This window comes from Penicilliopsis zonata (genome assembly GCF_001890105.1).
Source record: "Penicilliopsis zonata CBS 506.65 unplaced genomic scaffold ASPZOscaffold_10, whole genome shotgun sequence".
NCBI classification, from domain to species: domain Eukaryota; kingdom Fungi; phylum Ascomycota; class Eurotiomycetes; order Eurotiales; family Aspergillaceae; genus Penicilliopsis; species Penicilliopsis zonata.
In genome coordinates this window covers 932,640-946,636 of record NW_019208919.1, presented here as the reverse complement: position 1 = coordinate 946,636, position 13,997 = coordinate 932,640, and the positions used below count along the sequence as shown (strand labels likewise).

The following is a 13,997-nucleotide window of genomic DNA, read 5'->3' as shown; positions in this document are numbered from 1 at the left end:
TAAGAAGCTGTGATGAGATGTATACTAAAGTTGCTTATACTATATAAATATATCACCACTAGAAACATGGTTAGTACTATAATGGCCTAGGATCTTCCACCATGACTTATATCTTTTGATAAAATCTTGGGGGCCACTAGACCGCTGAGCCACTAAAAATGTCCAGACATTAATTAGGGCTTTATATGGTCATATATTCTGTGACATATCTTTAGTGACTACTAGGTACTTTCTACTGACTGTCTATGTTATCTGTGCTGTTCCATATTGGAAATACCATCCCAAAGTCGTACTCAATGCTGCTATCTAGAATTGACATAGAATTACAGCCAGCAGTCAGTAAATATACTTAGCGTATCAAAGGTTCAATTCAAACTAGGACACTACGCTGTAAATCATAGAGAGGAACTTATTAACTGTGACATCTATACCAAGTTATTGAAGGAGTTATTAAATATATTCTGCTAAACTATGCTTAACTCTAGTTGTTTTCATGCATAATTCACCTCTTAATAGGTGCTTATTATAATTATAGATGATGTGGGCTATCTATACCTTAATTAAGATAGTAAAGTTAATCACTATATCATAATAAAATTATTGATATCTATAGTTAATGATATGTACTCTACCTATATGTACCTACATTGTGTATATATCCCTTAACTATATCCTCTAATATAGCCTAGTTTAAGGCTCTTCTATAGTCTCTAGTCTAGTGGCTGAAGCAAAGCCACAGCTCCCACTAGATTAATAACTCGTATATCAAGACTTGACGCATTTCAAGCTAGTGCATTTTCTAGATAGCCCTATACTAGCTGGAATTCTACCTTAAACCTATTCTTTGGCCCACCAGGCTCTATGTTAGGCACAGACCTAGGAGTAAAGGACTCATTTCTGGTATATCAGGGTAGAGGTTATAAAGTAGGATAGAAACTATACTATATACTATCCTGAAACTATACTACATACATGGGCATCTACATACATTCCTATAAGCCGCAAGCTTGTTAACTCGTGCTGCCTAATGTCGTCTATTCGACCACCGGCAAAAAGGCAAAAAGAAGCCGAACGCGGGGGTCGAACCCGCAGCCTTGAGATCGCAAGATATAAGAGTCTCACGCTCTACCGATTGAGCTAGCCCGGCTAATCCATGAAGCCAGATCTACATCTGAATATTGATTCTCTTAGTTTGCAGTAGTGTATTGTGGCTGATTCCCCGCCTTGTGGGGGATCTTCTCCACGATCAGGGTTTATTGGAAGTATTGTATTTATTAATCTTGTTTCATTCATTCTTAAATATGTTCATCGATTATACTTCTTTTGGAATAAGTGCCGCCCTGGCATGGTCATCCAGTCCATCCAGGCCATCGACACTGCCGCCATCGTCATCGTCGACAAAGTCAGACCCAAAATCAGATCCATCAGATCTATCCCGCTCGTCCTCTTCATCGAGGCCCATCTCCCCGCCTAGATCAAAGTCGTCGGCTTCCAGCTGGTTGTATTCTCGTCGACGCCGCCAGATGACCCACGCCGCGATGATCATCACCCAGATGAACAGTCCAATGCCGATGCCTAGCAGCACGGATGTATTGTTTGACATGGTTTCTTTTTTGTCTGTGTTGGTGTCTGTGTCGGTGTCTGCCACTGTATCTGTGACTGCATCTGTGTCTGTATCTGTGACTGTATCTGTGACTGTATCTGCAACTGAATCAGTGCCTCCTTCTCCGTCTTCGTCCTCGTCTGTTAGAGGAAGAGCAACGAATGAGGAATCCAATTGGTTGTACATGTCGTGGGCGACCAACACTTCCGTCATGTTCAGCTCGATCACCTCTGTGGACCGCAGGACAGCGCCGTGTTTATCCACGGCTTCGGCCCAGAGATACTGCACGTCCGTTTTATCCGTGGGGATCGACAGTTTGGTCTCGAAGCCGGTGCGAGGAGAGCTCGCCACGACTTCTCCCTCCTCGTGTCTCTTCACCATCTCATCCGACGATGCTCTGACCACCCACTGCGCCACCTCCGTCGCTCCGTTCCAGCTGACGTAGACCACCAGCTCGCCCTTGGGGGTTTTGCGCGGCGCAATGGCCGGATCCCACCAGGGAACGCCGCGCCAGTCCATCTTGTAGGCGCGGTAGTTGTCGAGGGCGTCCGGGATGGCGTCGCTGTGCCAGGGAGAGAACTGCACGTCCATGATGGTCTCGCCGGTGGATTTGTGCTCGGTGAAGGTCGGACAGCGGCCCCAGCCGATAAACACGTTGCCCAGGTCGACCTGGCCGTCGGCGGCGAGGGAGGGCGCCAGCGGCTGCACGCTGCCCTGGCTCTGGGCCTGCAGGTGCGCCGGGTGGAAGAACTCGCGCAGCAGCTGGACGGTTGGCGGCGAGACGCTGTCGTCGATGGCAATGTGGATGCCGCGCGAGCACTCGGTGTCGCATTCGCCGTGGGTGGTCTCGCGCACGCGGTTGTCGAACAGAGTGAGCTGCTTCTCGTCCGTGCCGGGCACAAACCGCGCGTGGTGCTGCCAGCGCATGCTCAGCACGGTTTGCGGCGCATACTTGCCCTCGCTGCCGGTGCTGGTGTTGACGGCCGGCGGCAGCTCGACAAACTCGTTGCGGCGCCCGCCCATGGTCCAGATGATGTCGCCTGTTTGGCCGTCGATGAGGTACAGCGAGTGCGTATGGCGCATGGAGATGAGGTAGTTGCCTGCTCGAGTCTGACCGGTCAGTACTTTCGATGGAGCGGTACAATGCGTGGGAGGTTACCTTTTCGATACTGTTCAGATGGTAGGTATCCCAGCCATGCCCCGTCGGCTCGTACGAGTCCATCGGGTTGACGTGGTCCTTGGCGCGCCAGTCGAAGAGCACCTCGTTGCTCTCGAGATCGATCTCCTGGAAGACGGCGTCGAGCAGTTCAAACCGCCGCGGCCCCCGCCAGCCGGGGACATCCCCGCGCTGGGCCTGGAGGCGGTTGACGCCCGTCACCAGCGCCGTGCCGTTGCCCGTAAAGGCAAACTCGTGCAGGTCGCTGTGGACGCGCATGTTCTGCGCCCAGACCTTGTAGGCCAGCCGGTAGTTCTCGTCAAAGGCCAGCCCGTAGCCGTCGCCGATGCCGTCGCCCTTCTCGCCCTCCCAGAAGGTGAGGTAGCGGCGCCCGTGGTTCTCCTGCACCCGGGTGCCAAACACGTTCTTGAACGAGCGGTTCATGTACACGGCGCTCAGGTCGTGCGCGTCGAGCACCAGCGGCGACGCCAGCGGCGAGCTGGCGTTGCCGTCATGGCGCAGGAAGATGTGCGAGCCCGTGTCGGCGATCGCCTCGCGGTCCCAGATGGTCGCCTGCAGCACAGGCGCGTACTCGCTGCTCGAGTGGAATTCCAGATGAGGCCGATGGCCCAGCTCGCCCTCGTTGTAGCCCTCGTAGTCGGTCGAGACGAAATCGCCGCTCACCGGCACGCCACACCACACCACCACCACCAGCAGCAGGGAGACAAACAGCGGCCAGACACGAGCCATGATGAGCCTCCTCCGACACTCGACATTTCCCAACAGGATGACGAGCTTCTGGTCCCCCGTCCGCTTATATCGAGCCCGTGAAACCCAACGCTCACGTGGCAACAACCGGCTGAAGAAGGGATTTGCGCGCGGCCGTGGGGAGCATACGCGGCCTGGCTGCCGGCCATGACGTGTCGTGCCTCACCTGTGGAAGGGGGGGATATCGAATTGCTACGCTGGAAGCAGCTAGCATTGGTAGCGGCCAGCCAGTGAAATGGATGCCCCTATCGCCCAGCGCCCTGTGGACTCCGCAGCAGAACGGCACCGGCTAACCAAGTGCTGACAGAGGAAGGCTTGGCCGAGACAGCAGCCAGAAACAAGCACACGCGGTGCTGAGCCGCAGCCGTGCCCAGACACGCAAGCATCGCTCGTCTTATTTTAGCTGCTTGACCTGTTTGATCATCCATCATCAATAATCCTCTCGTCGTCATCGCATCAGGGGAGACACAGCCGCCATCGTGTGGCGTGAAGGATGCGCTAGTCATTGGACACTAGGCTAGACTAGGCTAGCTAGGCTAGACTAGGGCTGTGAACTTGTTAGGGTTAGGTTAGGGTTTGAGTTAGGGTTAGAGTGTCACATGATATGATCACATGTAGTCACATGACATGATCACATGTAGTCACATGACATGATCACATGTAGTCACATGACTTGATCACATGATAAGGTATAAACACCTTAGGCAACAATAGCTGCTCTTCATGATTAGGGTTAGGGTTAGGGTTTGTGTCAGATCTTATAAGTACGCTCACTATATCTTCAACATCATAGTCTTATCAAGAATCAGATTAAGATGTCCTATTGCAGGAATAAGGTCTTACTACTAAACATATTCTAGTAATTGTACTAACTAAGATATATATATTTCTACACAATACTAATAAGCAACAGACATGATAACCTGAGAGCAGGTGATATGGAGAGTTTCTATCCCCTGAAATCACTGTATGAGTCCTACTGTCATCGACAAAACGCATGCGCCGTCCATCTGGAAAAGTTCTTCCACAAGACACTGGATATCCCCAACGTTGGAGCAGAGGATCTGTTGGCCGAGCTGGAAATGCTGAGGTCCAGCGAGTGCCGCAACCTTGATCGGATCAGAGCAGTATACGAATGCTTGAATGGTATGATCAAGAAACTGTCTCCAATATCTGCTGATCTTATCCGGTGAGCCCTTTATGCTATGTGAAAGCCCGGAATTCTTATACTCACTTTTGAAGAAAACGGTTCTCCGATAGCCCTCTCGTCTACGTTGATACACGCTGGTATACCATCTCCCAGTGTCTATGGTCGACTAGGATCTCTATCCTGGGTAAAGCTGTGCTTGAGGAGTCCCTTTACAGTCTCAAGTCGTTCTTTGTCGATTTTCTCCATGTAGAAAGCCTAACATTGCAGATGCTGGTAGACCGACTCCGAGACTGCCGGGTCTTCCCCGTCCGGTATCCCGACGGTCAGGTAAGGTTGGAAACGATGAATACACCATTCGTGATCGCAGACCGCAAACGCCTGTTCACCCTGTTTAGTCCAGTGGCCAGGATTCTCGACTTTAACGTTGATGAAGTCGTGCAGCTTAGCTATTTCCTCTACCGGGTAGGGTTGAGTAAAGAATACATGTCGCAGCAAGTGGAAGAGATCACAGCCCTAAAGAAAGGAGATGCTGGTCGGCCGTTGTCAGATCTTACTCTTGATATCCGCTCCAAGGCACATGGACTGCTCCGGTAAGTAGGACCTTTTATTTCTCCTTCTGTTCACCTTTAGTTTCTAACCCTAAACCCTATATAGTCTTGCTGTCCACTTTCAAAGTCCGCGAGCATTGCACGACAAGGAGGCCCTGTACAGGACGCTTAGGACCATTGAAATCAGAGAGACAGACAAAATCTCATCCAAAATAACTCTATACCAGATTGGAAACGAGGCAACGGTCGAGGTTGTACCTGGTGAACTACACCTTGACAATAATGACGGAAGACTCACGGTGTATGTGACAAAGGACCAGCCCTCACGAGACATTTGCTTTCTGGACCGCGTCCCCCAGGTTCTTATGGAATGGATAATGGTGGAGCCATTGAACGTTCAGCATGATGGATTGGAGATTTAATTGGTGCAGATGGTTCTACAGTCGCCCATCCAGTACATCTCGGCCATTCTAGACAGGGCTGGTATTGTATCCGTGACAATAGTGACTGGGGAGGATGGTGATGGATAGTCCCGTTGATACCAATAAGCCCTCTAAAGACGACGACAACGCGCTGACGGGATGTCTCATGAGTGATCTATATTTTCTTTTATATAGATAATGAAAAATACTCCAACTTTTGAAAGATATGTTAATCTTTCATTTCCAGCAGGTGGCGGTGTTTCTCTCCCATACACGGAGTAAGCAAAAGCTTATGGAACGAGTCCAGCCTATCGTGAATCTTGCCCTCCCCCCAGGCCCTGGAGAAATCACCATAGAGCACGGTAGAGGAGTGTCGACTAGACTCGTCGAGCCAGGAGGCATCCGTGCAGGCATTCCATAAGCCTGGCTCTGGCGTAAAGGGAAGCAGACTGAGAGCAGGGACAACGGTGCAGTATCCCATCTTGAGGACAGAGAAAAGGCCGTCGATGAGGATGGAGAGGATGACGGTGCGGCGGAGACTCTCAGCAAAGACCCAGGCATGCCATGTTGTCGTTGAGGGAGTGAGAAGATGATTCTGCTCGTCCGCAAGGATCTGCAGCTGTATAGTCCATTGTCGGAGGGTGTCTGCGTTCTGCTCGGCGATTACTCGCTGGCGGATATCACCGTCGAAGAGCTGAATAATATGGAAGAGCAGTAGGGATTGAACGGCAGCTAGGAGGTCTGACAAAGATATTCGATCAAAGTCTTGGTGCTGCTGTATGAGACGAGCGGTCTTTGCTTCCAAGATGCGAAAGATCATATCTTCCGTCTCGGCGGACTTTGTCGCATAGGCCACCGAGACGGCAAAAGCATCTTGGATAGCCTCAGGCAGATCGTCATCATAGAGACGGGCATGGATGAATGGGGTCCGTCGATGCCGGGCAAACAACCTGGGATAACTCTTGATACTCCGCAGCAGCTGGCTGATGGACCATCTGTCCAGCGAGACGACCTGCGGATACAAAAGCGAGGGGAAAATACCGCTACCACCATACGGCGATGGAATTTCCATCAATGAGAAGGCGAGATCAACATCAAGTGGTGAGAATCGAGACGGTTCCAGATGAGTCACATCCTTGTACAAACATTCCACGCCTCGCCGTCGACAACGCGCGCATTGCGGAGTTTGACGATCGCAGCGGCGTTTTCCCTGTGCACAGGCGATACATGATTTCTGCTTTGATAACATGGCAATAGTAGTGATGATGATGATGAAGATGATTGTAGGGTGAGGATGGTGAGATGACATCCGGCAATGCCGAAGTCCGCATTATTAGTAATGACAGCCAATGAGATGGACATCAAGTCCGCAAGTCCGCAAGTCTGCAAGTAATATAGTGAATATAGAGTAAGATGGATGATTAAGATGGATGAGTAAGATGAGTAAGATAGACAGTATATAAAGTGCTATAATGTAGGATACTCCATCTCCATCAACACATAGTAACTCAAGATTAATACAATGCCCTTTACAGAACTCATCTTCCCCTCCGTCAAACCGGACAAAGCGTCCATTGCAGAGATCGAAAGCAACTGGCCACGGTTTGCGAAACAATTGACTGTTCCTAATCCTGGACTGATATGTGCCTTTCGTGGATGGATCACATTTGAAGATGGACAAGATGTGCGCGATGATTTCAAGGAGTTTCTTCTCTTCGGTATTTCACCTTCTCTTACTCTTGCTTACTCCTACTTACTCTCTTTAGAATGGAATAAGAAAGAATCCTTTGATTTGTTCGTGGGTTCGGAGCAGTTCAAGACCTTTCAAGGGATGATCCGTCATCTGCTTAATGGACCACCAATGCTACAACTCTACGAGACGAACGTCAGTCCGCACGATGCAGCAGCAGCGTCGCGCGTGGAGATCGTCCGGGTGACTCTTGAGAAAGAAGGGGATGCAGTGCGGGAAGTGATGGAGAAGATGGAAGAAGGTGGTGTGGGTGTATATGGACAGACTATCAACCTGGAGGAGGAGAAGGTGGTTGTTGGGATTCTAGAAGATGAAGAGACAGCGGACAAGATCTCGTCTTCTCTTGGAGAGTACGGACGGGTGTCTCGACTGGTGGTTGACATTTCTCCCATGCCATTCGGTGATGAGTTGTAGTATTGTTCTTGACTTTAGTTAATCTGATGTTATTCAGGGATAATACCATGTAGTAACGGCGATGATCACATAAACCAATACACACTGCCCTCCCTCGAGATAGTTCGACTTGCCGTCGCGCAGAAAGTTGCCAACGACCAGGATCGACAGAACCAGCAGGACGATCATGAAGAGGTCGAAGTCGAGGTCCATCTTTTTGTCTATAGCCCAGCCAACAATCACCGCCAGGGGGGCGTTCAACAGGGCTGTCTGGATGGATGGACCGAGACAGTGGAAGAGGGCGAAATTGATTTGATTATCCCTGAGAGTAGAAATGAATACAAGAGTCACAGAGAAGGAAGAGAAGATGCTTACCACGCCTCGTCAATGGCTGTGAGATGCTCGGCCGCTTTCTCAACCAGCGGCACAAGGATCAAGCCGATGAAGTTATCCGACACCCCGAGGGCGACGATGGAGTCGATCTCCTCCACCAGAAAGATGGCACACATACACACGGCCGCCAGGGCGATGATGATGGCCAGCAGACATTCCGGCATGGTCAGCTTTGCCCGCTGCAGCTCCCTCTCGCCATCTTCGTCTTGTGTCTCGTCAAAACGAAGCACGTCGTCGAAGATGCTGTGGTGACTGTGCAGGTTGAAAAAGAGGTACCTAATTACCGATAAGCATGGCAATACCGCGAGAGGGGGTATAGATGGTATAAGGTGTTACATTAAGAATGCAATGAGAAGAATCACCGCGGTCGATCGGCTGATAGTCAAGGTATCGGCAGCCAACACATCGGCGCTGATACTTTCCGAATCATCGCTATTATTATTGCGCAAGGCTGCCGAAAAGGCCGACGGGATCAACAGGCCAAACCCAGCAACGAGAAGCAGGCCACAGCCGACCTCACTGACTGCCTCGTGGAAGGTTTGTTCGTTCCGGCGCAGCCCGCCGCAGAAGAGACACAGCCCGAGACAGAGCAGCAGGTTGGCCAGGATGGAGCCCAGGATGGCCGCCTGGATGACCGGGATGAGGCTGCCGTCCTGGTCGTTGTGCAGCAGCAGCATGAACAGCACGATCTCGACCAGCGAGGTGAGCGTGGTCTCCAGCAGGATGCCCAGCACGCGCGGCAGCTTCTTGGCCAGCTCCGAGCCGGCAAACCCCAGCAGGTTCGCCGCGGGCACCATCGCGATATAATTCAGGCTGAAGATCCAGACGTGCAGGTCTGGCCGCGCGAAATGGAGGGCGATGGCGGCGGGCACCACCGGCCACAGCACATTCACCAGCATCGACAGCGTGCATGTGCTGCGGAAACACACGCGGAGGAAGTGGCCGGGGTGGATGCCATGGCGGCCGCTCTCTCCGGCTGTCGCTGTGCGGAGAAGCTGACGAGGGAGCATAATAGCACTCTGGATGGCGAGAGCAGGGTGAATGGGAATCTGAAGAAAGCAAGAGGCACAATCACAGAGGGGAAGATTTGACGCCGACGCTGACGCCCCACTGCTTGGCTATTCGTGTCGACTTGGCATGATTGACCGACATTTCAAGTCTAGGATAAAGAAGGGAGGTAAACAGAGGTATGAGATAGGATCTGGAGAATGATATGTTACATAGATGCTAAATATATAGCGGGACGGAGCGGAACCGGAGATCGATTAATAACAGAATGGGGAGGCCGGCCACTAAGATTATTGAGGCATCATTAGGGTGGGTTAGGGTTAGGGTTTAGGGTTTAGGGTTTAGGGTTTTCAGTAAGAAATTGAGAAACCCCCTGATTAAAACATAGTGTTGGATTAGGGTTTAGGGTAGGGTTTGTTGAACAAAATGAAAACCGCCCAGCCAATGATTAAAACATTAGGGTTGTGCAAGGGCTAGGGTTAGGGTCATCTATTATTCTGTTTATTAGAATGAGTGAGTGTATATACATAGACCTTATTCAAGTGTAACTGATTGCATAGTACATCCATATTAGGAAAATTAAAAGGCCATGAAAGTATATTATTAAACATGGGTTACCACTACTCTGTAATCTTACTCATAAATGGCACCCATAAGCACCAGTACTCCTCAACGATCAATCATCCTCAACATGTCCATCGCGATCATCGGCGGCGGCCCTGGCGGCCTCACCCTAGCCCTTCTACTGCATAGAAAAAACATCCCCTTCACCGTGTACGAACGACGGGCGAGACCAACCGCCGCCGAACTGGCCTCTCCGTCTGGCATGCTCGACATGCACGATGAGTCGGGGCTGGCGGCCTTGCGCGAGTGCGGGGTATACGACGACTTTTTCAATCTCACCACCGAATGCTCCGAGGCCCAAAAAGTGGCCGACAAGGAGGGCAACATTCTGTACGATGAAAACACTTACGATACTTCTGCTCCGATTGATACGCATCGACCGGAAATCTCCCGACACGCACTCGTCGGCCTGTTACTCTCCCGCCTGCCCGAGGGGAGCATCAAATGGAACCATAGAGTGGAGGACATCTCTATTGAAAACAAGACAAATGATAGAATCAAGATCACCTTTAATTCGTCGCCCACTGTTCACGTCGACATCCTCATCGGCGCCGACGGGGCCTGGTCGACGGTTCGCAAGGCTCTGACCCCCTCGCAGCCAATCTACAGCGGTATTCAGAACGTAACAGCCACTGTCCGCAATGTACGGCAGCGGTATCCTTCTCTCGCCGCGCTGGTAGGAACAGGCAGCTTTGCGGCGCTGGGAATGCGACACAGCGTGATGACCCAGCGGGGGCCGCAGGACTCGGTGCGCGTGTATCTCATGATTTCTTCTCCGGAGGAGGATTTCCCTTCTACCAGCGGCATGAAGGGGGAGACGGCAGAGCATGTCGCGACAGAGATTCTGTTGAAGCAGGATTCCCTTTTTGCAACCTGGGGGGATAATGTGAAGGAATTGATTGCTGTCGCGTGCAGGGAGGAGACTCTTGATCATCCAGGAGAGCCTGTGGATGTCAAGCCTCTGTATCGCCTGCCGGTCGGTTTGGAATGGAATCATGTCCCTGGCGTTACACTTATCGGGGATGCCGCTCATCTCATGTGTCCCTGGGCAGGTGAAGGAGTGAATCTCGCCATGTGGGATGCCCTGTCGCTTGCAGAAGTCATCGGGAAAGCCTATGGTGGTAAACATTTGGCTAACTTTGATCCCCTCTTGAAACAATTCGAGGTTGACATGATCGCTAGAGCAAAGGAAAAGGCACAAGAAACCTTGCAGAATGGAGAGTGGATGTTTGGCGACGATGGAGCAAGGATCTTTGCGGACTTCTTTCGCAATATGGCGGAAGGTAACTAATACTACAATGTAACTACGAACTACTATTAAATATGTCATAGAAACGAGTTATCCTTTAGCTAGCATCAAAGCAATATATCAAGTGAAAAAAGCATGGCAGTCCGAAGAAACCAAGGAAAAAACCACGGAGAAACAGAAAACCACAACACAAAACAAGAAATGAAGTCACTCTGCAAGGTCAAGGAGACTCTTCTCGAGAGCATCGCGAAGTTTAAGAGCCTCAGCCCGACGATCAGCGATGCGAGGCGACTCAGCAGCCAGACGCAGCAGATCCTCATCGGTGTATTCCAGCACGGTCATCGGATTGAACCCATCGGCCAGATGAGCGAGGAGGTGCCGTTCAACCACCTGCCGGCAGACGTTGTCGACAAACGTCTTGCGGGAGACTTTATAATATGCCTTGAGGTCTGTCAGGGCGTCGGCACACGCCTGCTTGCCCATGTCGACGATTGTGTGCCGCTGCAGCGAGGCTACCAGCCGGTTAATCTCCGCAATCGAGTTCTGGAAGTGCAATACGCCGCCCCAGTCTTTGTCGATGGCCTGCCGTACCGTCTTTTGCAGCGCGGCCTTCGACTGATCGTGGCGGCTTTTCTGGATATTGTCGGTGTAATAATGGTTGTATGTGATGGGCTGGCGCGCTTCGTCTTCAAGCAGTCTTTCCAGCTCTTCCTCCGCAGCCCGGAGGTTACTTTGGAGGACACCGCGAATGAAACGGCTCAGATTCTCCCGAACTTGCGAGTCCTTGACTACATACCCCAGTGCCCTTTCCATGAACTTGGTCACCGTCCGGGAGATAACCTGGACGTGTTCTCGGGCGATCTGGGCCCAGAGACAGGACTGCTCGTGGAACAGCTCAGTCAACAGCGCCGGGTTGTAGTTGCCTGGCAGCTCTTGGCCTCTGGTGCGATGATAGACCTGCAGTGGTGTATGAGTGAGTATTTGATATTGGATATAAAACATGAGGTCTTCAAACCTGTTCAATCCAGCTTGTCATTTCCTTCTCCGTGACGAAGAGCTGAGATCCCTCCTGCTGGCTTTCTTGCTCTGAATCATCTTCACCAAATGTGGAGCCCATCTTCCTTTTCTCGCCATAATCGAGAATATGGTTCGCGAACTTCTCGTTCTCCAGATGGATCTCGGCTCGGAGACGGACAAACATCTCGTCGTCTTCAATCTGGAAGAATTTTGCGTCACGGCCACCGTAGTTGCCTTCCACACCCGCTTTCACGAGATTGGAATAATCCGTGCTTGTGCGAGTCAAGTACATGCGGATCTGGCCCGGTGACTTGCGCTCTGTACCGAGCTCGTTCAGCTCGCGGGTGACATTGTTGAGAAGCTGTTGTACCTCTTTGCGAACCTTGGGCATCTCTCGCTGGATGTGGCTATCCAGGAGGTCTTGCAGATATGTGCGAAGATTATCGATTCCGATGCGGGAGGAATCAAGTCCCTGTTCCGTCCAGACGGGGCTGGAAAAGAAATCCATTTCGACCTTGCGGCGCTGCGACAAAGTCATGCCAGCCTGAAGCTGACTGGGACTGGGATTCTTGAGGATGAAGAAACCCAGGTTGAGCTTAGTCCGATCTTGGTTCAACGCCAGACGAGCCACGCGAGACTCCGTACCGGCGTTGATAAGATCGGGCTTAGTTATGATTCCCACGGTGCGGACACCTTCCTGGTCGAAGCGACGAGCACGCTGGATGATGCCCTGCGTGTCGACGTCACTGCTTGCGGGAACCACTGCGAGGATGATGCTTCGTGGGTTCTTGAGGTACGAGTCGACCAGCCTCTCCACGGTTGCCACATCTTCCTCATTGTCCGACACGGCGATCAATCCTGGGAGATCAACGATTGTGAGATGCAGCCCGGTATTTCCCACCAGCTCAAGTCGGAGGACATCGGCAGCGAACGCTGGTGCATCACCGTCTGCGTCAGAGTCCGATTCAGTGTTGGAGCCAGTGTCAGACCCGCCGCGAGAGCCACGCAGTCCCATCAGCCTGGCTGCCTGGTCAATGATGTCTGGCAGGGTCGAAAAGTCCTTCAGCTCGTGCCGGAACGCTCCGAGACGGACTTTCTCCTCCTCACTCCGGGAGCGATGCGGAATGATACTGGCTGTGATTCGGGGGTCACTGGGATCATGGCGCAGAATGATCTCCGTCGCAAACCGCGTGCAGAGGTCATCCTGGCGAGGAAAGGGAATCCCGCTGATGCCTTCGAGGACGGAGCTCTTGCCAGCAGACTGGTCCCCGCCGACCACCAGCTGCGGCAAGGCAATGCGGTCGCCGACCCCATTGGCGCGGATTCTGTCAATTTGATTCAAACGGCTAGAAGTTTTGGAAGACTGCAGGCCCATGTCTCTTCCTAGAGGTCCAGGATCAAGTGTCACCCATCCCTTGTCCGGCGGGGAGGCCATGTTCGATGACTATAACCTGGCAAGCGAGAGAGGTTAGAGAAAAGCAGAGAGAACGAACGAGTCAAGGAAACAAGGAAAGCAAAGGCAAGTTGCTGTATCAATGACAGACTCACCAGGGCTGGATGGCCTTTAATAGTAATTGAGAGACACTCCTGGTCGCGACATGTCTGGCCTGCAGTAACCAAAACCTAGCCGTTTGAATCAAATTGGCACCATTCGCGCCAATGGGTTTTGCATTCTTGGAGAGGAATGAGACCTTGGCTCTTGCCTGCGAGGGGAATCTCGCTTTAAATACCTCAAACTGCATCCCTTGCATATGTCCGAGCCAAGGGTGGATGAGAAATCGAGAAGAGGTGGATTCTCCAGCAGACGAGGTATCATGAGACCGAACTCGGTGCAGGAAGAGACGATGAGCTGAGCGGAATGAGGTTGTGTTGTGTTTGGGATTGTGTCTGAGGTTATTCGGAGTGGTGCAAGTGCG

General features: G+C 51.7%; 7 protein-coding genes and 1 non-coding gene across 8 annotated transcripts; 3 read left to right on the top strand and 5 right to left on the bottom strand.

Annotated features, from left to right (window-relative positions):
* Window positions 1-1,065: 1,065 nt before the first annotated feature.
* On the bottom strand, window positions 1,066-1,147 carry ASPZODRAFT_t97. The gene has a single exon. It is a non-coding gene; the product is annotated as a tRNA-Lys (tRNA).
* A 131-nt stretch (window positions 1,148-1,278) lies between these two features.
* On the bottom strand, window positions 1,279-3,988 carry ASPZODRAFT_133798 (hypothetical protein). The gene is made up of 2 exons (XM_022723356.1): window positions 2,763-3,988; window positions 1,279-2,713 (listed from the first exon to the last, which is right to left on the bottom strand). Exons 1-2 carry the CDS (start codon window positions 3,507-3,509, stop codon window positions 1,313-1,315), a joined length of 2,148 nt encoding a protein of 715 aa, XP_022580440.1. The 5' UTR covers window positions 3,510-3,988; the 3' UTR covers window positions 1,279-1,312.
* A 360-nt stretch (window positions 3,989-4,348) lies between these two features.
* ASPZODRAFT_546868 (hypothetical protein) lies at window positions 4,349-5,762 on the top strand. The gene is made up of 4 exons (XM_022728483.1): window positions 4,349-4,386; window positions 4,441-4,716; window positions 4,770-5,267; window positions 5,332-5,762. Exons 2-4 carry the CDS (start codon window positions 4,466-4,468, stop codon window positions 5,645-5,647), a joined length of 1,065 nt encoding a protein of 354 aa, XP_022580439.1. The 5' UTR covers window positions 4,349-4,386; window positions 4,441-4,465; the 3' UTR covers window positions 5,648-5,762.
* A 114-nt stretch (window positions 5,763-5,876) lies between these two features.
* Window positions 5,877-6,896, bottom strand: ASPZODRAFT_69091 (hypothetical protein; the record flags this gene model as incomplete). The annotated part of the gene is made up of 1 exon (XM_022729561.1): window positions 5,877-6,896. One exon carries the CDS (start codon window positions 6,894-6,896, stop codon window positions 5,877-5,879), a length of 1,020 nt encoding a protein of 339 aa, XP_022580438.1.
* Window positions 6,897-7,169: 273 nt separating this feature from the next.
* On the top strand, window positions 7,170-7,811 carry ASPZODRAFT_17357 (hypothetical protein; the record flags this gene model as incomplete). Its single annotated transcript, XM_022727009.1, has 2 exons — window positions 7,170-7,365; window positions 7,414-7,811. The coding sequence occupies 2 exons, from the start codon at window positions 7,170-7,172 to the stop codon at window positions 7,809-7,811; spliced, it is 594 nt and encodes a 197-aa protein (XP_022580437.1).
* A 33-nt stretch (window positions 7,812-7,844) lies between these two features.
* On the bottom strand, window positions 7,845-9,193 carry ASPZODRAFT_17356 (hypothetical protein; the record flags this gene model as incomplete). Its single annotated transcript, XM_022727008.1, has 3 exons — window positions 7,845-8,112; window positions 8,166-8,459; window positions 8,520-9,193. 3 exons carry the CDS (start codon window positions 9,191-9,193, stop codon window positions 7,845-7,847), a joined length of 1,236 nt encoding a protein of 411 aa, XP_022580436.1.
* A 666-nt stretch (window positions 9,194-9,859) lies between these two features.
* Window positions 9,860-11,199, top strand: ASPZODRAFT_98952 (hypothetical protein). Its single transcript, XM_022730595.1, has one exon. It carries the CDS (start codon window positions 9,883-9,885, stop codon window positions 11,104-11,106), a length of 1,224 nt encoding a protein of 407 aa, XP_022580435.1. The 5' UTR covers window positions 9,860-9,882; the 3' UTR covers window positions 11,107-11,199.
* Window positions 11,189-13,886, bottom strand: ASPZODRAFT_546800 (hypothetical protein). Its single transcript, XM_022728482.1, has 3 exons — window positions 13,630-13,886; window positions 12,080-13,525; window positions 11,189-12,021 (listed from the first exon to the last, which is right to left on the bottom strand). Exons 2-3 carry the CDS (start codon window positions 13,514-13,516, stop codon window positions 11,272-11,274), a joined length of 2,187 nt encoding a protein of 728 aa, XP_022580434.1. The 5' UTR covers window positions 13,517-13,525; window positions 13,630-13,886; the 3' UTR covers window positions 11,189-11,271.
* Window positions 13,887-13,997: the final 111 nt, after the last annotated feature.

Excerpts from the sequence above, each read along its gene's own strand:
- ASPZODRAFT_133798 (XM_022723356.1), bottom strand. The coding sequence starts at position 3,509 with ATGGCTCGTGTCTGGCCGCTGTTTGTCTCCCTGCTGCTGGTGGTGGTG. Across the intron at positions 2,714-2,762 it reads ATCTGAACAGTATCGAAAAG|ACTCGAGCAGGCAACTACCT; the intron begins GTAACCTCCCAC and ends CTGACCGGTCAG.
- ASPZODRAFT_546868 (XM_022728483.1), top strand. The coding sequence starts at position 4,466 with ATGGAGAGTTTCTATCCCCTGAAATCACTGTATGAGTCCTACTGTCAT. Across the intron at positions 4,717-4,769 it reads ATATCTGCTGATCTTATCCG|AAAACGGTTCTCCGATAGCC; the intron begins GTGAGCCCTTTA and ends TCACTTTTGAAG. Across the intron at positions 5,268-5,331 it reads AAGGCACATGGACTGCTCCG|TCTTGCTGTCCACTTTCAAA; the intron begins GTAAGTAGGACC and ends AACCCTATATAG.
- ASPZODRAFT_98952 (XM_022730595.1), top strand. The coding sequence starts at position 9,883 with ATGTCCATCGCGATCATCGGCGGCGGCCCTGGCGGCCTCACCCTAGCC.
- ASPZODRAFT_546800 (XM_022728482.1), bottom strand. The coding sequence starts at position 13,516 with ATGGCCTCCCCGCCGGACAAGGGATGGGTGACACTTGATCCTGGACCT. Across the intron at positions 12,022-12,079 it reads TGACAAGCTGGATTGAACAG|GTCTATCATCGCACCAGAGG; the intron begins GTTTGAAGACCT and ends ACACCACTGCAG.